We start from the raw sequence: 27,853 nt of genomic DNA on the forward strand, positions 1-27,853 counted from the left end.
CCGCCCTTTTATCTGTAGGTTTCCTGTCCCTGAAGGGCGGATCCCCTCTCTCCGTAGTGCTGTCATGGGAGACCGAGAAAAACACATATAATGTGAAATGCATATAAAGTATACAATGCCGCTGATGAAATGCGGATATGCTAAAAAGTAACACTAGATATTTTGTATTGCACACTACCACGCTGGGACTAACAAACTCACACAGCAAAAAATATATATCAGCGATGGTAAAATAACACTAAAGTGCAGACAGTGCCTTGATATATCCACCGCTATTGAACACTAGTAGTGGCATAAATAACGTAAATAAGATCTAGATAGTTACAAGAGGTTCCACATACCTATAGGTGCTCAGTCCCTACGTACGTTTCGGCTGAATGCCTTCTTCCGGGGGCGTATACAAAGGCTAATTAGGGCTTAGTTTATATAGTATGCTAATTGCCCCTGAATGAATGAAGCTGAGCGGCGTATAAGCGCATGCGCAGCCGCCCGGACCACGGACCCATCCACCCGGCGTCACCCCGACAACGCGCACAACACCAAACCCCGCCCACGTAGATCACGTGGTAGGGGAAGGCGGAGAACACGTCACCAGGGAGAAAGACGCCGCTCTGAATGAAGCCGGAGCCAGGGAAAGCCGCGCATGCGCACAGCCGCCGAGCTGCAACTCAGGGGAAGATAAAGCGGCAGAAAGCAAATATTCTAGTCCAGATAAGCTGCAGCTCAAGGGAACAGTAAGGCGGCAGATAAATACTCTAATCCAGATCGCTATACAAATAAATACCCTAATCTTACTACTAGCCACACATGGCAACAGTATAAACATAATAGGAAAAATAGACATATACACAACAGAATACAAATATAATAATATGCAATATAACAATCTTCAAGGACTGGTATGTCTTCCAACGAACTCCAAATCTTCGTTCAAAGGCTAGTGCGATTCTTGCATAAAGGATATAGTTCAGGTAAAATATTTGAGGACCCGATACTGTAAAAATATGCAAAATAAAATTAGTAAATAATGCATGACAATAGTTACAAAAAATACCTGTAAGTAAAAAAATTATTTTTATTAAAAATTAAATAATAAAGCATAAATAGTTAAAAGCAGCTAAAATATGATGACATTAAAAAGAGAGAAAGAAAATATGATCAGAGAAATGAAGAATAATTTAACGCCTCATTGAGACCCAGAGGTTGGAGAGTACGGAGGGTCCATATCCATCTGCTTTCTTTTTGAGCAAGTCTGCGGCTAACATTACCACCGCGTAAATCGGTAACAATCCTATCTATACCGATCACTCGGAGGCCGGTAGGATCACATCCATGATGAATTTTAAAATGCCGTGGTAGCGTTTTTAAATGTTCCACAGTTTCTTCCTTTGCTGCTGCTCTGATGTCTCTAACGTGTTCACGCACACGTAATTTCAAAGGCCTGGTAGTGAGCCCCACATAGATCTTAGAGCACGGACATGTTGCATGATAGATTACTGCTTTTGTGTTACACGTAATTGTCTGCGTAATTTTATATGATTTATTGTCTGAACCAACAAAGCTGGTAGCACAGTCTATATTGGGACATGCAACACAGTTGCCGCAAGGGGCACAACCCCATTTCTCAATAGGCTTAGAAACCAGAGAGGGAAAGAGTAATGACTGATTATTAACAGGATAGAAACTTTTAGTGAGATGATCTTTCAAATCATGTATAAGTATATAAGGGGACAATACAAATATCTCGCTGAGGCTCTGTTTATACCAAGGAAGGTGACGGGCACAAGGGGGCATTCTTTGCGTCTGGAGGAGAGAAGGTTTTTCCACCAACATAGAAGAGGATTCTTTACTGTTAGGGCAGTGAGAATCTGGAATTGCTTGCCTGAGGAGGTGGTGATGGCGAACTCAGTCGAGGGGTTCAAGAGAGGCCTGGATGTCTTCCTGGAGCAGAACAATATTGTATCATACAATTAGGTTCTGTAGAAGGACGTAGATCTGGGGATTTATTATGATGGAATATAGGCTGAACTGGATGGACAAATGTCTTTTTTCGGCCTTACTATGTTACTATGTTACTATGTTAAATTGCGTGCACGGCGTGCCGTAACACACGGACTCTCAGATATATATTGCTTCAAAACAGGATCACTCGTGAGTATAGGCCAATGTTTAGATAAAATCTCCCGCATCATCTCCCAATGGGAATGGTACTCCCTGGAGCTGCAGGAAGAAGGAGCCATTAAAAGTAAAAAAATTATGGGTTCCTGCAGCTCCAGGGAACAGCTATGGGTGCAGCTTGTTCGCCCTCATACGCAAATCTGTTCCTGGGGCTGTGGGAGAGGGAGCTTTTTTCTACCGATGCCATGGATTGGGTGGTTTTTTGGACCCGTTTTATTGATGATGTATTTTTTATCTGGCGTGGTACTTCGGTTGAACTTTTAGATTTTATTAAATTTTTAAATACTAACCAGCTTAATATTAAACTGACATGTCACTCTGATTTTAATTCTGTTGATTTTTTAGATATAACTATCAAGCGTGACAATTTTGGTATGCTTCAGACCGACTTGTTTCGTAAAAAAACGGCAGTAAATTCAGTCTTACATGCCTCTTCGTCACACCCAAAACATGTCATTAACGCTATACCTATTGGGCAATTTTTAAGGCTTAGACGGGTGTGCTCATCTTCTGAGGATTTTAAAATGAGAGCAGAAGAAATGAAAAAAAGATTTTTAGATCGTGGGTACAGCCACAGAAGTGTAAAGAGAGCCTATTTTCGTGCTTTGAAAACAGAACGGAATAATTTAATTTTTTCTACAAGTAAGCCTCAAAAAGAAACTAAAACGAGATTTATTACAGAGTACCATTCCCATTGGGAGATGATGCGGGAGATTTTATCTAAACATTGGCCTATACTCACGAGTGATCCTGTTTTGAAGCAATATATATCTGAGAGTCCGTGTGTTACGGCACGCCGTGCACGCAATTTGAAAGATCATCTCACTAAAAGTTTCTATCCTGTTAATAATCAGTCATTACTCTTTCCCTCTCTGGTTTCTAAGCCTATTGAGAAATGGGGTTGTGCCCCTTGCGGCAACTGTGTTGCATGTCCCAATATAGACTGTGCTACCAGCTTTGTTGGTTCAGACAATAAATCATATAAAATTACGCAGACAATTACGTGTAACACAAAAGCAGTAATCTATCATGCAACATGTCCGTGCTCTAAGATCTATGTGGGGCTCACTACCAGGCCTTTGAAATTACGTGTGCGTGAACACGTTAGAGACATCAGAGCAGCAGCAAAGGAAGAAACTGTGGAACATTTAAAAACGCTACCACGGCATTTTAAAATTCATCATGGATGTGATCCTACCGGCCTCCGAGTGATCGGTATAGATAGGATTGTTACCGATTTACGCGGTGGTAATGTTAGCCGCAGACTTGCTCAAAAAGAAAGCAGATGGATATGGACCCTCCGTACTCTCCAACCTCTGGGTCTCAATGAGGCGTTAAATTATTCTTCATTTCTCTGATCATATTTTCTTTCTCTCTTTTTAATGTCATCATATTTTAGCTGCTTTTAACTATTTATGCTTTATTATTTAATTTTTAATAAAAATAATTTTTTTACTTACAGGTATTTTTTGTAACTATTGTCATGCATTATTTACTAATTTTATTTTGCATATTTTTACAGTATCGGGTCCTCAAATATTTTACCTGAACTATATCCTTTATGCAAGAATCGCACTAGCCTTTGAACGAAGATTTGGAGTTCGTTGGAAGACATACCAGTCCTTGAAGATTGTTATATTGCATATTATTATATTTGTATTCTGTTGTGTATATGTCTATTTTTCCTATTATGTTTATACTGTTGCCATGTGTGGCTAGTAGTAAGATTAGGGTATTTATTTGTATAGCGATCTGGATTAGAGTATTTCTCTGCCGCCGTACTGTTCCCTTGAGCTGCAGCTTATCTGGACTAGAATATTTGCTTTCTGCCGCTTTATCTTCCCCTGAGTTGCAGCTCGGCGGCTGTGCGCATGCGCGGCTTTCCCTGGCTCCGGCTTCATTCAGAGCGGCGTCTTTCTCCCTGGTGACGTGTTCTCCGCCTTCCCCTACCACGTGATCTACGTGGGCGGGGTTTGGTGTTGTGCGTGTTGTCGGGGTGACGCCGGGTGGATGGGTCCGTGGTCCGGGCGGCTGCGCATGCGCCTATACGCCGCTCAGCTTCATTCACTCAGGGGCAATTAGCATACTATATAAACTAAGCCCTAATTAGCCTTTGTATACGCCCACAGAAGAAGGCATTCAGCCGAAACGTACGTAGGGACTGAGCACCTATAGGTATGTGGAACCTCTTGTAACTATCTAGATCTTATTTACGTTATTTATGCCACTACTAGTGTTCAATAGCGGTGGATATATCAAGGCACTGTCTGCACTTTAGTGTTATTTTACCATCGCTGATATATATTTTTTGCTGTGTGAGTTTGTTAGTCCCAGCGTGGTAGTGTGCAATACAAAATATCTAGTGTTACTTTTTAGCATATCCGCATTTCATCAGCGGCATTGTATACTTTATATGCATTTCACATTATATGTGTTTTTTTGCACCTTCTATAACGTCTGGTATTACTTTTATTAGGTACCTAGGTTGATTTATTTAATTGGCACTGTTTCACTTTATATTGGCATACTTTATACTATATGCAGGGATCTGCAGTGTGGCATTGTGCAATATAAATACCTAGTGTTACCTTTCAACATACTTGCATTTCATTAGTGGTACTTAGTATATTATATTTGCATGTATTTGCACAAATTAGGGACCCAGGTTTAGTATTATATTAGTACTGTTGCACTTTTTATTGGCACATATATTTTTACTATATGCAAGTTTTTTTCTGCATATCTTATATTATTTTTTATATTATATCTTATTTTTTGCACTTGACTTTCTAGTACTTTTTACACATATCATAGTTGGGTAGTGCAATATATATATTATATATTTTTTCTTATTTTTATTATTATACACAGTGGTATTTAGTTACTTGTTACACAATTTTTCTATTTTAGTACTTGTATTATATAATATATTTTGTATCTGGGTATTTATCATTACTTTTTGTGCATCCTTTGTGCCATATAGGCTCTAGTTTTTTGAGGTGTCTCATCATACCATTATAGTGTGCTCTTATTTTATCAGCTTTATTTGTGTATGTTATTATTTTTCTATACTTTGTATTATTTATATAATAAAATCAATTATTTTTATAAGTCTTTGTATTGCACGTTTTTTTGGGATGATTTATATAAAAGTCAGAGCACATACAGTGACCTGACAATAACCCAAAAACATAGAACGAGCTCTGAGACGTGGGAACTCTGCTGACCGCAATCCCTAATCCTCTCCAACCACACTAGAGGCAGCCGTGGATTGCGCCTAATGCTCCCTATGCAACTCGGCACAGCCTGAGAAACTAGCTAGCCTGAAGATAGAAAACAAGCCTACCTTGCCTCAGAGAAATACCCCAAAGGAAAAGGCAGCCCCCCACATATAATGACTGTGAGTTAAGATAAAAAGACAAACGTAGAGATGAAATAGATTTAGCAAAGTGAGGCCCGACTTTCTGAACAGAGCGAGGATAGGAAAGGTAACTTTGCGGTCAACACAAAACCCTACAAACAACCACGCAAAGGGGGCAAATAGACCCTCCGTACCGGCTAACGGCACGGAGGTACACCCTCTGCGTCCCAGAGCTTCCAGCAAGCAAGAAAAACCAAATACGCAAGCTGGACAGGAAAAACAGCAAACAAAAAAAACACAAGAGCAACTTAGCTATGCAGAGCAGCAGGCCACAGGAACGATCCAGGAGGAAGCAAGTCCAATACTAGAACATTGACTGGAGGCCAGGATCAAAGCACTAGGTGGAGTTAAATAGAGCAGCACCTAACGACTTCACCACATCACCTGAGGAAGGAAACTCAGAAGCCGCAGTACCACTCTCCTCCACCAACGGAAGCTCATAGAGAGAATCAGCCGAAGTACCACTTGTGACCACAGGAGGGAGCTCTGCCACAGAATTCACAACACACAGCCACTTCACAATTTCCGGAAATGTGCAACTTCTGACTTGCAGTTGCCCATTCAATCTCTTAGTCAGTAGCGATGGTAAGAGTTGGCTCACAGCAATGTGATATTGATGACCTACTATTTTAAGGGTAGTTCATCAGTCTTAAAGTGCATGCTGTATCAGGCAATGGCTGTATTATCTCAGCCAGGTATGTTTGATTCTGAAATGATGCAGCATTTCAGAGAGAAACATACTTTAAATCCAGTGGGGCCGAGCCGTGCTGGAGACTAATCAAACAGGTGGGTCCCTGGCAACTTCTCCCTGTCCACCACATGGATTGTAAGGTCTCTGCCTATACAGTTAAGTCCATATATATTTGGACAGAGACAACATTTTTCTAATTTTGGTTATAGACATAACCACAATGAATTTTAAACAAAACAATTCAGATTCAGTTGAAGTTCAGACTTTCAGCTTTCATTTGAGGGTATCCACATTAAAATTGGATGAAGGGTTTAGGAGTTTCAGCTCCTTAACATGTGCCACCCTGTTTTTAAAGGGACCAAAATAAAATGTTCATTTCTAGTACTTGGTTGAAAACCCTTTGTTGGCAATGACTGCCTGAAGTCTTGAACTCATGGACATCACCAGACGCTGTGTTTCCTCCTTTTTGATGCTCTGCCAGGCCTTCACTGCGGTGATTTTCAGTTCTTGTGTGTTTGTGGGCCTTTCTGTCTGAAGTTTAGTCTTTAACAAGTGAAATGCATGCTCAATTGGGTTGAGATCAGGTGACTGACTTGGCCATTCAAGAATATTCCACTTCTTTGGTTTAATAAACTCCTGGGTTGCTTTGGCTTTATGTTTTGGGTCATTGTCTATCTGTAGTATGAAACGATGACCAATCAGTTTGGCTGCATTTGGCTGGATCTGAGCACACAGTATGGCTCTGAATACCTCAGAATTTATTTGGCTGCTTCTGTCCTGTGTCACATCATCAATAAACACTAGTGACCCAGTGCCACTGGTAGCCATGCATGCCCAAGCCATCACACTGCCTCCGCCTTGTTTTACAGATGATGTGGTATGCTTTGGATCATGAGCTGTACCACCCCTTCACCATACTTTTCTCTTTCCATCATTCTGGTAGAGATTGATCTTGGTTTCATCTGTCCAAAGAATGTTCTTCCAGAACTGTGCTGGCTTTTTTAGATGTTTTTAGCAAAGTCCAGTCTAGCCTTTTTATTCTTGATGCTTATGAGTGGCTTGCACCGTGCAGTGAACCCTCTGTATTTACTTTCATGCAATCTTCTCTTTATGGTAGATTTGGATATTGATATGCCTACCTCCTGGAGAGTGTTGTTCACTTGGTTGGCTGTTGTGAAGGGGTTTCTCTTCACCATGGAGATTATTCTGCGATCATCTACAACAGTTGTCTTCCGTGGGCACCCAGGTCTTTTTACATTGATGAGTTCACCAGTGCTTTCATTCTTTCTCAGGATGTACCAAACTGTAGATTTTGCCACTCCTAATATTGTAGCAATTTCTCGGATAGGTTTTTTCTGTTTTCGTAGCTTAAGGATGGCTTGTTTTACCTGCATGGAGAGCTCCTTTGACCGTATATTTACCGTATTTTTCGCTTTGTAAGACGCTCCAGATTATAAGACGCACCCCAAATTTTGAGGAGAAAAATAGGAAAAAAACTTTTTTTAATAAATTGGTGGGGTGTCTTATAATCCATGCATCTTATTACTTACCAGGGGTTGTGGCTGCGGTGGATCAGGGTCCCAGGGTCGTTGCTGGAGGCAGGAGTGAAGCATTGCTGCAGGCTGGGATGAGGGGGTCTGCAGGGGGGCTTCTGTGCTGCAGGGGGCTCCTGTGCTGCAGGCTGTGATGACAGGGTCTGCAGGGGGGCTCCGGTGCTGCAGGAGGCTCCTGTGCTGCAGGCTGGGATGAGGGGGTCTGCAGGGCTGTCTCCGGTGCTGCGGGGGGCTCTGGCGACATTTTGTGAAAGATCAGAGCCCCCGGCACTTCTTCCATGCGTTCCTGTATGACTGACTCCGGGAAAATGGCCGCCGGAATCTCAGGAGATGAGATCTTCCATTCGTTCCTGTATGACTGACTCCGGGAAAATGGCCGCTGGAATCTCGAGAGATTCCGGCTGCCATTTTCCCTGAGTCAGTCATACAGGAACGCATGGAAGAAGTGCCAAGGGGCTCTGGTCTTTCACAAAATGTCACCAGAGCCCCCCGCAGCACCAGAGCCTCCAGCATCACCCGGGGCAGCAGCGGTGGCGGGCGAGGTGACAGCGGTGGCGGGTGGCAGCGGTTGTGGGCGGCGGCGGACACCCCCTCGTCCCAGCCTGTAAGTGGTATTTCCGCTTTGTAAGACGCACCCCCATTTCCCCCCCAAATTTGGGGGAAATAAAGTGCGTCTTACAAAGCGGAAAATAAGGTACTTCACAGCAAAACCTTCAAAATGCAAGCACCACATCTCAAATCAACTCCAGACCTTTTATCTGCTTAATTGAGAATTACATAACAAAGGGATTGCCCACACCTGTCCATGAAATAGCCTTGGAGTCAATTGTCCAATTACTTTTGGTCCCTTTAAAAACAGGGTGGCACATGTTAAGGAGCTGAAACTCCTAAACCCTTCATCCAATTTTAATGTGGATACCCTCAAATGAAAGCTGAAAGTCTGAACTTCAACTGCATCTGAACTGTTTTGTATAAAATTCATTATGGTAATGTCCATAACCAAAATTAGAAAAATGTTGTCTCTGTCCAAATATATATGGACTTAACTGTAGGCGCACATACAGACTATAAGGAATACGATGGTTTAGAGTCCTCGCTGCCCAAGGTTCAAAGGTGTAGTCACACACAAGGTTAAAGCATGAATGCGTTTTTTTGTGTCAACATGTCTCAATAGTTGCTATTATTGTGGTTTGGTTCTGATGAAGAGGTTTGGAGACCTTGAAACGCGTTGACACAAAAAAACGCATTCATGCTTTAATCTTGTCTGTGATTACACCTTTGAACCTTGGGCAGCGCTGACTCTGAACCACCGTACTCATTATTTTCAGGGTGGCATTTTATTGGTGGTCCGGCAGCAGCCTTCACATACTGGAGTTATGACTGTCACAACCCTATCAGGTGAGCATACATACAATAATTTATTTCATTTCTTTATCAGATAAGACACTATTTGCGCTCTCTCTTCAGCTTTATTATTTGATTTATAGACGCACATAGGCACAGACCTGTCACTCTAAGGTAGCGGGCAGGGAGAAGCTGCTGGGGATCCGCCTGTCCGACAAGTCTCTGGTGCAGCTCAATCCCTGGTGGCTTTTATAGTATGGTTTTCTCTGAAACACTGCAGCATTTAACTATGATGTTTTGGTCATTATGAGGACTCAAGTGAGAATACCAAGGAGTGGACCCACTGGACCGTGACAACTATCCTCCCTTGGGCGAGCTGACCAGATGGACCTCCCCTATACAGGGAGCGTTGGGGCAGACCCGCGGGAGACTATCGCCACGGCAGCTGGGAAACAAGGATGGCCTAGAGAGCGAGTCCTGGACTGGACGGAGGAGGGGAACTGACAGGCGGGAGACAGGAGCACGAACTCGGTAAAGACAAGAGCTGGAAGGCAAAAACACAGGGCTGGCAGGTATGGCTGAGACACAGGACAGACGGACAAGGCAGAGCCTCAGGGCTGGCAGGTACGGCAGAAACACAGGGCAGGCAGGTACGGCAGAAACACAGGGCTGGCAAGTACGGCAGAAACACAGGGCAAACAGGACGGACACCAAGGACTGGATCTAAGGAGAGCAAAGGAAGAACCAAGTCAGGAAATAATGTACTCAGAAAGGCGTGCGGCCAAGACCACTTGTAGTAACAAATGAGCATCAGGCACAGGGGAAAGGAAGAGGCAGGGTAATAAAGCGGCGCTGCGTAGCACTTCCGGTTTAGGAGTCCTCCAAGGTAATAGAGAGGACAGGAAGGAGGTACCAGAACGGAGTTCAGAAATGTGCGCGCGCAGCACTGAACCTAGCGTGCGCGCGCACCTGACGAGCGGCAGAAACCGGGAGCGAGCGCTGAGAGGAAGACGCTGCAGCAGTGGAGACGCGCCGGGATGCCGAGGACACGTGAGCATGGCAGGGCGCGGGGAGCGGCAGTGGCAGCGACGTAACAGTCATTATTGTACTTTTTGATGTATGTGTTGTCATGTAATTGTTTCTGTAACATATTGAAATATGAAGGGTATTCCCATCTTAAGAATTCTTTCTGTTGAAGAGTATGGAAGGCACAGAGAGAACAGAACAAGCTGCCATATGAAGAATGTATTAGTCAGCAACCAGAAAATGGTCATCATCACCAACCAAACCACATTTTGGTAGTAGCCAAGTGACCCAAAGATGGAAGTCACAGCTATCAGGCATTTATGGCGTATACCTTGGATATGCTATAAAAGTTTACAATAAGAATGTACCTTTAATATTGGTAAATTTGTTTCCTATTGCTAGATTTTTACAGTTATCTGCTCCAAATTAAAAAAAAAAAGTTCTTACTGGTTATTCGACTTCCTTGAGTCCACCATGGCGGTATCACTGGTGGTTGATCGCTGGCCTCTGTAGTGACAAGAACATGTAGATATTTAAAAAGCTTTAAAAAAGGAAATGTATTCTCCACATTTGCCCAATTATGCTTTACAGCTTCATCCAACAGCCTAACAAGTCCTACCTGAAAGATCACATTTTTGGCAAACAGTAGCCTACCATTAGCCATTGTAAACATTCATTTGTGTATAATCTCCAAACTATACAATCGGCCATATTGACTGACTATTACCTTAAAGAGTTAGGGTACCGTCACACAGTGCAATTTTCATCGCTACGACGGCACGATCCGTGACGCTCCAGCGTCGTAACAATATCGCTCCAGCGTCGTAGACTGCTGTCACACTTTGCAATCTACGACGCTGGAGCGATAATTTCATGACGTATGTGCGATGTAGAAGCCGTTGGTTACTATGCGCACATCGTATACGATATATGTTACACCATGCAATCATGCCGCCACAGCGGGACACTAGACGACGAAAGAAAGTTTCAAACGATCTGCTACGACGTACGATTCTCAGCGGGGTCCCTGATCGCAGGAGCGTGTCAGACATTGCGATATCGCTCGAACGTCACAGATATATCGCTCGAACGTCACGAATCGTGCCGTCGTAGCGATCAAAATTTCACTGTGTGACGGTACCCTAATTCCTAGATAGTCAAGTAATCCACTATCTACAGGATAGGGACTAACGTATTGGATGCTGGGATCAGACCGCTGGGCCCACAGAGACCCCAGATATGTGTCTGTAGCCTGTGTAATTAGCGTGAATGTTGATCATGCTCCCCTCGGCTCCAGTCATTGTATACAGGGCTGCCGAGCACACATATTACTGTCTGCTATGATTCTTCTTAACATCTCCCCTGTCTGACATGTGGTCAGATATAGCTGTAGAAAATATTCTGAAGTTCCATAATTCTTTTAAGAGGTTAAAGCTAGTTTAAATGAATATATTGGAACAGCAGGTCCAAAGTTCCAAAAAAAAGGAAAAAAAACTGCTGTTTTTTATTATTCTGCAGCAGTAATGACATGTCATGTATTCACATGACTGCTGCAGCCAATCACTGGTCTCAGCAGTATAGCTTGTATGTATGAGATGAGACTGCTGAGGCTATTGATTGGCTGCAGTAGTCATATGGATGTACAGTATATGATGTAGGTTATTGCTGTAGCACAAGTGAACAAATACTGGAGAGTTGGAGCAGTGGAGGATTTAAAAAGAATCTGTCAGCGGGATTTCACACTCCTATTTACGTGCATGTGCCTCTGTGAAAGGCAAGTCCAGCAATACCTTTACATGACCAGTCCTTTCCTCCATTACTGAGAAATCAAAATTTCAATTGATATGCAAAGGAGGATGAAGAGCTATGGTAGATCTGAAGCCTCTCCTCTGTCACTCCAGCTCTATTCCCTGCCCAACGTCGATTCCTCCTGGTTGACTGATGGCTCCTTTGCACGGCATAGAGGCTAGTACACTGATTATAATTATTATTTTCTACCTTAAGGAAATACTTCCATCAAACTTTTTATCCTCTTAACATATGGCGATCATCATATTATATAGCACTGTGTACTTACAATTGCTCATTTTGCGCTTCGACCCAGCTAATTCTTCTCTTTTCTCTGCTCTATGTGGAAACAGGAAGTCTCTTATTCCTGAATGAGTCATCTCCCTTTTCAACTCCTGTCTCCTCCACCTCATTGTAGATTGTAAGGGTACTGTCACACTATACGATTTACCAACGATCACGACCAGCGATACGACCTGGCCGTGATTGTTGGTAAGTCGTAGTGTGGTCGCTGGAGAGCTGTCACACAGACAGCTCTCCAGCGACCAACGATGCCGAGGTCCCCGGGTAACCAGGGTAAACATCGGGTTACTAAGCACAGGGCCACGCTTAGTAACCCGATGTTTACCCTGGTTACCAGCGTAAAAAAACAAACAGTACATACTTACATTCCGGTGTCTGTCCCTTGCCGTCTGCTTCCCGCACTCACTGACTGCCGGCCGTAAAGTGAAAGCACAGCACAGCGGTGACGTCACCGCTGTGCTCAGCTTTCACTTTACGGCCGGCAGTCAGTCAGTGCGGGAAGCAGACGGCAAGGGACCTGACCGACACCGGAATGTAAGTATGTACTGTTTGTTTGTTTTTACATTTACGCTGGTAACCAGGGTAAACATCGGGTTACTAAGCGCGGCCCTGCGCTTAGTAACCCGATGTTTACCCTGGTTACAAGCGAACGCATCGCTAGATCGGTGTCACACACACCGATCTAGCGATGACAGCGGGAGATCCAGCGACGAAAGAATGTTCCAAACGATCTGCTACGACGTACGATTCTCAGCAGGGTCCCTGATCGCTGCTGCGTGTCAGACACAGCGATATCGTATGGATATCGCTGGAACGTCATGAATCGTACCGTCATAGCGACAAAAGTGCCACTGTGTGACGGTACCCTAAGCTCTCACGAGCAGGGTCGTCTTATTTCGCTTTAATTATTGTATTGTTAACGTTGTTAGTTATGACTGTTGTGTTTGAAACTGTTAAACTGTAAAGCGTTGCGGAATATGTTGGCGCTTTATAAATAAAGATTATTATTATTATTAAGTGCTACTCCTCCCCTGCCAGGGACTTTTTCAGTGATGACTCATAAAGGGAAAATTGACCTCCTGTTTCTACATAGAGCTTAGATTTTTAATGACACAATGTCATAAAAGGCAGTGACCACAGGAAAGTTCAAAACAAAGTGTCTTTTATGTCCAACGTAACTCACAAATAGTATCCTCCGGATCGCAGGTGGGAGTTAAGTCAGTCCGTTCTTAAATCTGTCTTGGGCAAATAGCTTGTCCAAGTCCACACTTACTTTTATTTTGTATTGCAACCACAGCTATGCCTGTGACTGCAATATACTCCAGCTGCCTTAAAACGCTTCTATGCGCATCCTGGGGGATACATGGCGTCCCTCGCATATAATACCTGTCACTGCCTCACAGTTCATAGTGATATATAATATGATGACTGCAATATATTAAAAAGATACAAATTTTGAATGGACTGCGTCTTTAAACCACCCTCTTGTGCTTATTTGACATCTGTTCAGCACTGTGGGTAACAGATACTTAAGCGGTATGGAAAAGAATCAGTGGAATCTGCGAGATTTTTACACAAAGAACCAAAGTTGATTTTCTCAGCAATGTGTTGTTTGCAGACAGGAAGGTTTGTTTGGTTGAAATTGTCTCTTACTTACCCAGTAATTAGTTTGGTGACCTAAAGCCCCTGACAGACTCATTTTAAGCATGAATTTCCTTTGTGGGGCAAGGTTGTTAAACATTAAACTAGATTTAAAGATGTCAAAGAGAACTTCTCAGAAGTCTAATAGATAATGCATCCCTCTAAAGATAAGCCAAATTCTTTTCATCTAAGTATTAGGTTTCCCTTAGTCTGCAGGAAGTAATGACATGTTTGACACAAGGAGTAATCTGCAGATGTATCTCAAACAGTCATCTGCTCCTGGCTGGGAATCAACCAAATACACCAAGTGCTTCTAACAAGTCACACAAAATAATAGGCCGTGCTATTATTATACATCATCTCTAGTCATATCATGTCACCTCTTTGGTTCTGAGAGAACTACCTAGTTTATAGGATATTTTTTCAAAATTCAATTTTTATTGAAAGTTTAAATAATTTTCAATCACAAAAATACAACAAAAAGAAAAGAATAACTAGGACAATCTCAGCATCAATGTATCATAGAATAAAAGTATAACGTCCAATAAAACATCAAGTTATAGGAAGAAAAAGGAGGGAAGGGAACAATTTAGGCCATCGGTATTACAATTATGAAGTCGCTAAAATCCAATGGAAACCATACATAGAGTAGCCAGGCGCGAACCAACGCGGAGCACAATCTGGACAAAGGAGAAACGCATCGGAGAAAAGGGTGGGTCACATCAGTCTGATGCGAAACGGTAGGCTTCGGATTCTTGGAATTCAGTCCAGTCTCTCCAAGTCTCGCAGTATGTATCACAGTCAATGGGGGATTGGGCAATCAAATGTTCCATTTATAGGATATTTTTAATTGGAGCCTATCTTGTCCCCCTGCTGTTAACCTGCAGATAATTTTCAGTTTTTGAATTTCCACAAAAATTTAAAATAAGTAACCAATAAATTTCGTTCATCTTCACAATTGTGTTCAACTTGTTGATGATTCTTCACCAAAAATTTGGTATCTTTATGGTTGAAGCATGATATGTGGGAAAAGGTTGAAAAGTTGCAGGGAGCCAAATACTTTCGCAAGGCACTGTATATGGTTAATCTGTAGGTAAATAGCATTACAATGCTGTCTGGCCACCATACTGAAAGTGGACAAAATTAACTTTATTTTTCCTGGAAGCCGCCGGCTTTCAGTCATTGAAGCCACACTTTGCAGTATTGTGAGCAGCAGCTGTCAAACAGCTCCAATCACTGATTGACAGTTTGCACCGTACAGATGTTCTGAGAGCGAGCTGTCAATCAAAAAGCTGGTGTGTGACACAGCCGTCACTCATCATGTACTGAGCAGTGACTGTAGCCACACTGAGCATGCTTCTATGACAAAGTTGGCAGCTCATGGGAGGAATGGAGTTCGTTTTCTTCCAGCAGCAGGGCTTTCAGTAAGGGGCCTGGACAATATCATAACGATATTTACCTGCAGATTACCCCTATATCTATAGGTTCATAGCATTGGGGGACTTGTCAGACTCCCTTTAAGGCTACTTTCCCACAATTAATTTTATTGTGTTTTTGACGCTGTGTGTTTTCCCTGTGTCTAACATGCAGCGTCTCACAGTACCAGCAAAGTGGATGGGAATGGTAGAAATCTCATGCCCATGGAGTTTCTTATTAATACTGTGAAAACTGACCAGTGGTGCGTTTTTCAAATCTGCAACGTGTCAATTTCTCTTGCAAACACGCTGAGTTTTCTGTGCAGATTTTCCCCATAAACTTACACTAGATGCGGAAAATATGCAGGTAAATCACGCACCTACGTAAACACATAAAAAACACATGTAATCCTAAGTATATCAATACAATACAGTGAAATAAAAATACCAGGAAGTTTCAAAAACCAGACAGCTTTATTTAAAGCATAACACATCAAACAGAGACAGCATCAAAAATGCAATGGAAAAATGCAAGTAATCTAATCTAAATAATAGGTGCAGAAATTCTGCAACATCACAAACTCACCAAAACCTCATTGTGGTAACATAGCCTAACAGAAGCAAATACTTTTTTAATGAGTGTGTTACATAGTCATTGGCACAATATTTCCTATCTGTTAAGGGTAAAATAGTACCATATTATTTTTTAATTTTGGTCTCTGCACATAAATATTAAAGGCGTACACTTAAAGGTGAAATCATTAAACATTTTAGGTTAAAAAGCTGAAGTATAAGGCTGGGGCCACACTAGCGTAGAATGTGGACAAGTGTTATTCTATGGGGCAGCTCCCATCATCGTATTTTTTCTCAGGCGTATTCGACGTGCGAGTGAAATTGCAGCATGCTACCACTCTACGCGTATATCGCCCGAGACTCGCCAATGCAAGCCTATGGGTGCAAGAAAAAAATTGGAGACCACATTGACTGTTATAACGTGGTGGTAAGGACAATAATGGACCTGGTGGTTAAGAGCACACGGAACGACCTGATAGTTACTAATAATATAGGACAAGCTCTGAGACGTGGGAACTCTGCTGACCACAATCCCTAATCCTATCACACACACTAGAAATAGCCGTGGATTGCTCCTAACACTCCCTATGCAACTCGACACAGCCTAAGAAACTAGCTAGCCCTAGAGATAGAAAAATAAAGCCTACCTTGCCTCAGAGAAATTCCCCAAAGGAAAAGGCAGCCCCCCACATATAATGACTGAGTAAAGGTGAAAATTACAAACACAGAGATGAAATAGATTTAGCAAAGTGAGGCCCGACTTACTGAACAGACAGAGGATAGGAAAGGTAACTTTGCGGTCAGCACAAAAAACTACAAAAAGACCACGCAGAGGGTGCAAAAAGACCCTCCGCACCGACTCACAGTGCGGAGGCGCTCCCTCTGCGTCCCAGAGCTTCCAGCAAGCAAGACAAAATCAAAATAGCAAGCTGGACAGAAAAATAGCAAACCAGAGAAAAACAAGCATGAACTTAGCTTCTGCTGGGAAGACAGGTCACAAGAACGATCCAGGAGAGTACTAGACCAATACTGGAACATTGACAGGTGGCATGGAGCAAAGATCTAAGTGGAGTTAAATAGAGCAGCCAGCTAACGAATTAACCTCGTCACCTGTGGAAGGAAACTCAGAAGCCGCAGCTCCACTCACAACCACCAGAGGAAGCCCATGGACAGAACCAGCCGAAGTACCATTCATGACCACAGGAGGGAGCTTGACAACAGAATTCACAACAGTACCCCCCCTTGAGGAGGGGTCACCAAACCCTCACCAGAGCCCCCAGGCTGACCAGGACGAGCCAAATGAAAGGCACGAACCAGATCGGCAGCATGAACATCGGAGGCAAAGACCCAGGAATTATCTTCCTGACCATAACCCTTCCACTTGACCAGGTACTGGAGTTTCCGTCTCGAAATACGAGAATCCAAAATCTTCTCCACCACATACTCCAACTCCCCCTCAACCAACACCGGGGCAGGAGGATCAACGGATGGAACCACAGGTGCCACGTATCTCCGCAACAATGACCTATAGAATACATTATGGATGGCAAAAGAAGCTGGAAGGGTCAAACGAAATGACACAGGATTGAGAACCTCAGAAATCTTATACGGACCAATGAAACGAGGCTTAAACTTAGGAGAGGAAACCTTCATAGGAACATAACGAGACGACAACCAAACCAAATCCCCAACACGAAGTCGGGGACCCACACAGCGCCGGCGGTTAGCGAAACATTGAGCCTTCTCCTGGGACAATGTCAAATTGTCCACCACATGAGTCCAAATCTGCTGCAACCTATCCACCACAGTATCTACACCAGGACAGTCCGAAGACTCAACTTGCCCTGAAGAGAAACGAGGATGGAAACCAGAATTGCAGAAAAACGGCGAAACCAAAGTAGCCGAGCTGGCCCGATTATTAAGGGCGAACTCAGCCAAAGGCAAAAAGGACACCCAATCATCCTGATCAGCAGAAACAAAGCATCTCAGATATGTTTCCAAAGTCTGATTAGTTCGTTCAGTTTGGCCATTTGTCTGAGGATGGAAAGCCGAGGAAAAAGACAAATCAATGCCCATCCTTGCACAAAAGGCTCGCCAAAACCTCGAAACAAACTGGGAACCTCTGTCCGAAACGATGTTCTCCGGAATGCCATGTAAACGAACCACATGCTGGAAAAACAATGGCACCAAATCAGAGGAGGAAGGCAATTTAGACAAGGGTACCAAATGGACCATCTTAGAGAAGCGATCACAAACCACCCAAATGACCGACATCTTTTGAGAGACAGGGAGATCCGAAATAAAATCCATAGAGATATGCGTCCAGGGCCTCTTCGGGACCGGCAAGGGCAAAAGCAACCCACTGGCACGAGAACAGCAGGGCTTAGCCCGAGCACAAGTCCCACAGGACTGTACAAAAGAACGCACATCCCGCGACAAAGACGGCCACCAAAAGAATCTAGCCACCAAATCTCTGGTACCAAAGATTCCAGGATGACCAGCCAACACCAAACAATGAACCTCAGAGATAACTCTACTAGTCCATTTATCAGGGACAAACAGTTTCTCCGCTGGGCAACGGTCAGGTCTATCAGCCTGAAATTTTTGCAGCACCCGCCGCAAATCAGGGGAAATGGCAGACAAAATTACCCCCTCTTTGAGAATACCCGCCGGCTCAGGAACACCCGGAGAGTCGGGCACAAAACTCCTTGACAGGGCCTCAGCCTTCACATTCTTAGAGCCTGGAAGGTACGAAACCACAAAATCAAAACGGGAGAAAAATAGCGACCAACGAGCCTGTCTAGGATTCAACCGTTTGGCAGACTCGAGATAAGTCAAATTCTTGTGATCCGTCAAGACCACCACGCGATGCTTGGCTCCTTCAAGCCAATGACACCACTCCTCGAATGCCCACTTCATGGCCAACAACTCTCGATTGCCAACATCATAATTGCGCTCAGCAGGCGAAAACTTTCTAGAAAAGAAGGCACATGGTTTCATCACCGAGCCATCAGAACTTCTTTGCGACAAAACAGCCCCTGCTCCAATCTCAGAAGCATCAACCTCGACCTGAAACGGAAGCAAAACATCTGGCTGGCACAACACAGGGGCAGAAGAAAAACGACGCTTCAACTCCTGAAAAGCTTCCACAGCCGCAGAACACCAATTGACCACATCAGCACCCTTCTTGGTCAAATCAGTCAACGGTTTAGCAACAGAAGAAAAATTACTGATGAAGCGACGATAAAAATGAGCAAAGCCCAGGAACTTTTGCAGACTCTTCACAGATGTCGGCTGAGTCCAATCATAAATGGCCTGGACTTTAACAGGATCCATCTCGATAGTAGAAGGGGAAAAAATGAAACCCAAAAATGAAACCTTCTGAACTCCAAAGAGACACTTTGACCCCTTCACAAACAAAGAATTCGCACGAAGGACCTGGAACACCATTCTGACCTGCTTCACGTGAGACTCCCAATCATCCGAGAAGACCAAAATATCATCCAAATATACAATCAGGAATTTATCCAGGTACTCTCGGAAGATGTCATGCATAAAGGACTGAAATACTGATGGAGCATTGGAAAGCCCGAATGGCATAACCAGGTACTCAAAATGGCCCTCGGGCGTATTAAATGCTGTTTTCCATTCTTCGCCCTGTTTAATACTCACAAGATTATACGCACCGCGAAGATCTATCTTGGTGAACCAACTAGCCCCCTTAATCCGAGCAAATAAATCCGACAGCAGCGGCAAAGGGTACTGAAATTTGACTGTGATCTTATTAAGAAGGCGGTAATCAATACAAGGTCTCAAAGAACCATCCTTCTTGGCCACAAAAAAGAACCCTGCTCCCAATGGTGACGACGACGGGCGAATATGACCCTTCTCCAAGGATTCCTTTACATAACTCCGCATAGCGGCGTGCTCTGGCACAGATAAATTGAACAGTCGGCCCTTAGGAAACTTACTACCAGGAATCAAATTGATAGCACAATCGCAATCCCTATGAGGAGGTAGGGCACTGGATTTGGGCTCATCAAATACATCCCGGTAATCCAACAAAAACTCCGGGACTTCAGAAGGGGTGGATGACGAAATAGACAAAAATGGAACATCACCATGTACCCCCTGACAACCCCAGCTGGACACAGACATAGATTTCCAATCCAATACTGGATTATGGACTTGTAGCCATGGCAACCCCAAAACGACCACATCATGCAGATTATGCAACACCAAAAAGCGAATATCCTCCTGATGTGCAGGAGCCATGCACATGGTCAATTGGGTCCAGTACTGAGGCTTATTCTTGGCCAAAGGCGTAGCATCAATTCCTATCAATGGAATAGGATACTGCAAGGGCTCCAAGAAAAAAACCACAGCGCCTAGCAAACTCCAAGTCCATCAAATTCAGGGCAGCGCCTGAATCCACAAATGCCATAACAGAATAGGATGACAAAGAGCAAAGCAGAGTAACGGACAAAAGAAATTTCGACTGTACCGTACCAATGGTAGCAGACCTAGCGAAACGCTTAGTGCGCTTAGGACAATCGGAGATAGCATGAGTGGAATCACCACAGTAAAAACACAGCCCATTCCGACGTCTGTGTTCTTGCCGTTCAGCTCTGGTCAAAGTCCTATCACATTGCATAGGCTCAGGTCTATGCTCAGATAATACCGCCAAATGGTGCACAGCTTTACGCTCACGCAAGCGTCGATCGATCTGAATGGCCAAAGACATAGACTCATTCAGACCAGCAGGCATGGGAAATCCCACCATGACATCCTTAAGGGCTTCAGAGAGACCCTTTCTGAAAATTGCTGCCAGGGTACATTCATTCCACTGAGTGAGTACACACCACTTCCTAAACTTCTGACAATATATTTCTACCTCATCCTGACCCTGACACAGAGCCAGCAAGATTTTCTCTGCCTGATCCACTGAATTAGGTTCATCATAAAGCAATCCGAGCGCCAGAAAAAAGAAAAAACGCATCAACATCACGCAATGCCGGATCTCCTGGCGCAAGGGAAAATGCCCAGTCTTGAGGATCGCCACGCAACAAAGAAATAATGATTTTCACTTGTTGAACAGGGTCACCTGAGGAGCGAGGTTTCAAAGCAAGAAACAATTTACAATTATTTTTGAAATTCAGAAACTTAGATCTATCCCCAAAAAACAAATCAGGAATTGGAATCCTAGGCTCTAACATCGGATTCTGAACCACAAAATCTTGAATGTTTTGTACCCTTGCAGTGAGATTATCCATACAAAAGGACAGACCTTGAAAGTCCATATCTACACCTGTATCCTGAACCACCCAGAGGTAAAGGGGAAAAGAGAGACAAAACACACTGCAAAGAAAAAAAAATGGTCTCAGAACTTCTCTTATCCCTCTATTGAGATGCATTAATACTACTGGCCACCTGTACTGTTATAACCTGGTGGTAAGGACAATAATGGACCTGGTGGTTAAGAGCACACGGAACAACCTGATAGTTACTAATAATATAGGACGAGCTCTGAGACGTGGGAACTCTGCTGACCGCAATCCCTAATCCTATCACACACACTAGAAATAGCCGTGGATTGCTCCTAACGCTCCCTATGCAACTCGACACAGCCTAAGAAACTAGCTAGCCCTAGAGATAGAAAAATAAAGCCTACCTTGCCTCACAGAAATTCCCCAAAGGAAAAGGCAGCCCCCCACATATAATGACTGTGAGTAAAGATGAAAATTACAAACACAGAGATGAAATAGATTTAGCAAAGTGAGGCCCAACTTACTGAACAGACAGAGGATAGGAAAGGTAACTTTGCGGTCAGCACAAAAAACTACAAAAAGACCACGCAGAGGGCGCAAAAAGACCCTCCGCACCGACTCACGGTGCGGAGGCGCTCCCTTTGTGTCCCAGAGCTTCCAGCAAGCAAGACAAAATCAAAATAGCAAGCTGGACAGAAAAATAGCAAACCAGAGAAAAACAAGCATGAACTTAGCTTCTGTTGGGAAGACAGGTCACAAGAACGATCCAGGAGAGAACTAGACCAATACTGGAACATTGACAGGATGCATGGAGCAAAGATCTAAGTGGAGTTAAATAGAGCAGCCAGCTAACGAATTAACCTTGTCACCTGTGGAAGGAAACTCAGAAGCCGCAGCTCCACTCACAACCACCAGAGGAAGCCCATGGACAGAACCAGCCGAAGTACCATTCATGACCACAGGAGGGAGCTTGACAACAGAATTCACAACAATTGACCATCAGTGTGACTTGCGAGAAATACGCACACATTTTCCTCATTTTATCCCATTGTGCCATAAAATTCAATGGAAAAAATCAGTGAGAAATGTAAAGCCATATGAATACATGGGTGGGAGAAAATCGCATTGAAAATGCATTACCCATGGATGACCATACGGAGAACACTTGTGCGACTCTTGGCAGAGAGACTCTGACCGATTTTCCATATGGTAAGTGTGACCTCGACCTAAAAGTCATTTTGGCAAAAGATGTTTCGACCACTGGTCTTTTTACGCCAGCTCCACCGCTTGTATAAACAGTGGTTGGTGCAAAGCTAGATGGATTCACTACAATTCACGCCAATGAGTGGCATGAATCATACCAGAAATGTGCCATAACCCATAACTTAATACATTCTCTGCATGTTCAGTGCCAAATTCATTATGAGATGTATACGCCTTACTCAAGTGAGCTTCTGATCAAGTATAAAATGCTTTGAACAATTTCCCCTAAATCTTTATTTTCACAAATGTGTTGGGGACATGATTTGTGGCTCATACTGATGTATACTGTTAGCGCTGCGCCGGCATACCTGCTTGTGAGTCCTTCCTCCCCCCTGCTTGGGGCACGCCCTTCTGGCCTCTTAAAGGGCCAGCGCGTCCTGCTAAAGACGTACCCAGCCAATCGCTGGGAGACGTCTGATATTTAATGCACCCTTCCCTATTGGGAGGTGCCTTAGCAACTTCAATTATTAGCCTATATCCTGCTACCTAGTTGTAAGGTTCCCATTCCTCTGCTCTCAGTATCTGATCCTGTCCATCTTACTAACCTGACCCTGCTGCTGTACCTATACCTGAACCCATCCTGTGCGTGCCTAGTTCTGTTCCTGATCCATCTGATCCTACTCCTGTGTACATGCACCAGTGATCCCGTACCTGTGGCCATCTCATGTTCCTGTACCAGTCCTGTTTGTGCCTCATCCCACATCTGTCTACCTCCCACATACATCATGCTAGCCAGTTTCTAGCCAGTCCTACTTCTCTGTCCCCTTGGGGGTCAGCTGCCACGGCTCCTAGGTTCCGTCCTGGGGTAGCACCTGATGTCCACATGAGTTCAAATCTAACCACACCATCAGGGGCCCTAGTGAAGAACCAGTTGTTCATTTAGTTACGCTCCTCCAGGCTGTCCTCAGATCGGTGCACAGTCATTCCACAAACCACGTGTGTAACATATACAGCGGTATGTAAAAGATTGGCACCCCCGGGCAAAATTACTGTTATTGTCAATGGTTAAGAAAGTTGAAGTTGAAAAGATCTCTAAAAGGCCTAAAGTTAAAGATGACACATTTCCTTTGCATTTTAGGCAAAAAAAAAAAAATTCTGTTAAAATACCTGGTACCTAGTAGCACCCCCTCTTGCAAGTATCACAGCTTAAATCACACAAGAATTACCTCATGGATAAAACCAAGGTAAAAAGGAAGTACAATTGGATTAAAGATTAAAACATAATTTTTATTAATAATATTATTACAAACACCATAATAAAGAAAGGTGCTGGAATTAAAAGAGGGACATTAATTATTCACAGCATTACAAAGGGATAATGCAGTCAGTGACACCAAAAATACCACAATTCATTGGTTAGCTGAAAAAACTAGTGTGTGTGGCTATAATATTAAGTGTAAACTTTTGCATTGGATCATTTTCCTTTTTGTAGTTTTTTTTTTAAATGTAATGAAAATCTATATTTTTGCCTAAAATATAGAGGAAATGTGTCATCTATAATGTTAGGCCTTTTAGAGATCATTTCATCTTCAAGTTGCTTTATTGTTCAAAATAGCAGTAATTTTGGCCAAGGGTACCAACATTTTTACATGCCACTGTAAGTGTTACAGGTTTTCCTCCTGTAATTATTAGTGCTGCCTTTATCACAAACTTCACAGCTTTCCTGTTCTCTAAATGGCAGTTAATAGAGAAAAATGTGACCAGACCTGAACCTCAGCCTCCAAAATTACTGAACATGTGAAGGCTGTTTTTTAATGGCAGAAAGCTGATGGACAGGTCTGGTCACACGCTCCTCAATCAGCTGCCATTTTGTGTACAGGGGCACTGTGCTGTCAGAGATGACAGTTACACTAATGGGAACAGAAGGATAATACTTAGATATTAGTAAATGCCACAAAATGTTTGTTAGGGCTAGCGGAACGCACCGAGTAAATATAGACGTTTTATTGTTATAGATGCGTTCGCAGCCCTGGGTCCACCGTGCAGGAGAACCTGCTGCTAGCAAATGGCAGCACTATATGGCGGTATGAACTAGCTCTGTTATTTCACAGAGTAGCCATGAAAGCAAAGCACTGCGCCCTGTTAGACTTCACAGAGGCACAGGTTAACTACCCACCTGAGAGCAGTGAGTGGTCATGCATGCAGACAAAACTCCTCGCCGGAGGTGCGAGCATTGTAGGGGCTTATTTCAGCCGGGTCCCTGAACACAGTCTTACATGACCACACTGGAGCAAAGCACATAACTTAGAAAGATACTAGCGCATGGCCGTGCGGCCATGCGAGCTTTAAATAGTTGCAGCAAGTACAGGACCTTTCTAGAAGGACCAATGAGAGGCTGCTACAGAGCCTGAGCACCTACAGGACCTTCCTGAAGGACCAATGGATTTAGCTGCAGTATCTGGACATGTGACCCTCGATCTCCACTAAGAGATCTTACTCTGGGCATGCTCAGAACAAGAAAAGCAGGACTTAGTCCTAGAAGCGTCTGCTCGCCGCTGCCCAGCACTGGCTTCAATGGCAGAAACAGGAAAAGCAGCAGTAACTCTTTGTACAGAGTCAGAGTGAGCAAGACGCTGGGACTGACATCTCCGCTGAGCAGGCTCCACTACGGCAGGAGAAGCATGGGAGACCGCAGCGGAGATAGCCCGAGATTCCCCCTGTGCAGAGGCGGGAACTCGACCCCTAACCAGAGATTGGTGTTATGACATGCTGCTGTCAAAGGAGAAGTTTTCTTATTAGGTTGGAATTCTTATTCTTTTGTATGAAAAATGAGACCACCTCTTCATGACTGCATATGCTATAAATATACGACATGGAAATATGCTTTTAAGCAAAGGTCAGCAGAGAAATCCAGAGCATCAGGGCTAGGATCTTTAACAAGTGAGTTCAGTTTTTGTTTTGTTTTTATACCATTTGCTGTTGCTAGTTTTATTCTATAACTTTTGGCAGCCACTTTAACATCCACTATTACTTACTCTTCATGTGTCTTCACTACCGACACCTTCACAATAGGTCCTTACACTATATAGTGCTCTATAAAAGGTCTTGATGTTGTGCAGTAAAATAGAGTCAGGATGTGAAGAGGACTTGAGTTTCAGAAGAGGTAAGGAAAAGTATTGTCTATGGCAGACCTGGGCAAGATGCGGCCCGCGGGCCGCATCCGGCCCGCCTGACAATTTTAAACGGCCCGCCAGCTAGCTGCACTTCTGACAGCCGCCCCCGGCACCCCTCGGCCAGCCGCCAGAGTCCGCTTCTGAGGAGGACAGCTGGCGGCTGGAGTGAAGGCCCCGAGCTCATCCACACGCTTGCATACAGTTCCTTCAGAGTCCAGGGTCAGGATGTGATTGACACAGCATCAGGAGCCATTGGCTCCCGGCTGTGTCAATCATTCTTGTGACTGGAGGCAGCATTATGCCACCGGTCACGAGAGGCTGAGCTCCGCATCGGCCCTGTACGTTCGTCACAAGCGTACGTCACGTGCGTATGTCACTCCAGCGCCGCGCGGGATGGAATCCAGACTCTTTGAGACACACAGATATTTTGCAGAGTGAGCGGTTAGTGTTGCGGCGCGCTTACAGGTCCTGTGATCCGTGACTGTTGTGGTTCTATGTATGCTCGCCTCCAGCGGCAGCGGCGGCCGGGCAGCAATGTAATGCTATTGCCTGCACATTAACCCTATATGCAGGTAACAGTTTCCCTTTAAATACGTCCATATTAGTATAATTCCGTAGATTAGACCACCTGCTCCACACTGCTGATCTTTTAACACTAGATTTTACCATAGGGTTGCAGACGTCAAACATCACAAACAGACATGATACTCACCCTCCCCAGGACCGACACTGCTTTTCTGCTACTGTTTTGGTTTTTGTTGATCATGTGCAGATTGGCCAAAGAGCAGCTTCCTAAAGCATCTCTCTCTCTGGAGGACTCTGTACAGCAGTGCAATTTTTCAACAATCCATTGAGTTAAATGAGAGTAATGAAATGGGGTCAGCTACACCACGGCCATGCTTGCATAAACCTCTTATCATATGTAAAGCCCTGAGCCAGTGTAGCTGTGGCTATACCCAGGTGGTAGGTTAGTGCGACCGCTGATCCGTGCGCTTCTGTATGGGGCATTGCCCATCATATGTATCATGTAACATACTGTTTAACATACTGTTTGTTTATGAAAAGATAGCATATGTATACTACAGTATTGGGTAAAAATGAGTTAATTATATTAGTCCGGCCCCTTAAAACCATCCCAATTTCTCATGCACCCCATGGCAAAATTAATTGCCCACCCCTGGTCTATGGTCTAAATTAATTTAGGATTCTGTTCTGGGATCTGAATTAATTTGGGGGCCATGGGTCTCAAATTATTTTGTCTGGAGTATCAATTAATTTTAGGCTCTGTATGGGGTCTGAATTTTTTAATTCATTTTGGGAGCTGGTCTAGGTCTGAATTAATTTAGGGATCTGGTTTCACAATTAATTTTAGGCTCTGGTCAATTGTAAGAATTTATTAAGAGATCTGGATTCATTTTTATTATGGAGTCTTAAAACACTTAAAAGTCTGTGGTCTGGAAAGTAATTTTGTGTATGGTCTGCAGCAACCTTGGGCAAAGATCGTCTGGTGGGCCACATACGGCCCTCTGGCGGTTCCAGCGGACAGAGACAGCTGAAGGGTGGAAACAGTGGCCCAAGGGACGCACTGTGCTTTCCCTCGCCCGCCATCTATATGCCTCTGCTGTCACTGCTATCTGTATCCTCGGGATGCAGACAGTGGTGAATACATTGGTGGAGGAGGGCCGGCTGACTCCTTCCACCAATCACCATGTGAGACAGCTGACACGATGACATAATTTTTTCAAGTCAGTTGTGCACTGTGGAGAGTCAGTGCACCAGAGACAGGAGAAGAGGCAAAGCACTGAGGGAACAGTAGCTAGGTGAGTATGTTTTTTTTTCTTTTGCTTTCATGTGTATGTGACTTTTTTTATGTATATAGGAGGCTATGTAGGGCTCACACTGTATATAGGGAGACTATGTGGGTCTCATACTGTATGTAGGATGCTATGTGGGGCTCACAGTATATAAGGAGGCTATGTGGGGCTCATACTGTATGTAGGAGGCTATGTGGGGCTCATGTATATAAGAGGCTGTGTGGGGCTCATGCTGAATATTGGAGATGGGCTCATACTATATATAGGAGGCTATGTGGGGCTCATGCTGTATATGGGATGCTGTCTGGGGCTCATGATGTATATGGGAGGTTATGTGGGGCTCACCTTGTATATAGGAGGCTGTGTGTGGGGCTCACACTTTATATATGGAGGCTTTGTGAAGCTTATATCGTATATTGGAGGTTATGCGAGACTCATTCTGTATATAGGAGGCTATGAGGGG

General features: G+C 43.9%; 1 protein-coding gene across 1 annotated transcript in view; it reads right to left on the reverse strand.

Annotated features, from left to right (window-relative positions):
• The window catches only part of LOC138670761 (protein LBH-like), an 86,707-nt gene that overhangs the window by 12,017 nt on the left and 46,837 nt on the right, over positions 1 to 27,853 (reverse strand). The window contains exon 4 of the mRNA XM_069758387.1: positions 10,661 to 10,720. Within this exon, the coding sequence (XP_069614488.1) occupies positions 10,661 to 10,720 (60 nt within the window). The remainder of the gene's footprint in view (positions 1 to 10,660; positions 10,721 to 27,853) is intronic.

Source organism: Ranitomeya imitator, chromosome 3 (genome assembly GCF_032444005.1).
Source record: "Ranitomeya imitator isolate aRanImi1 chromosome 3, aRanImi1.pri, whole genome shotgun sequence".
Classification (NCBI taxonomy): domain Eukaryota; kingdom Metazoa; phylum Chordata; class Amphibia; order Anura; family Dendrobatidae; genus Ranitomeya; species Ranitomeya imitator.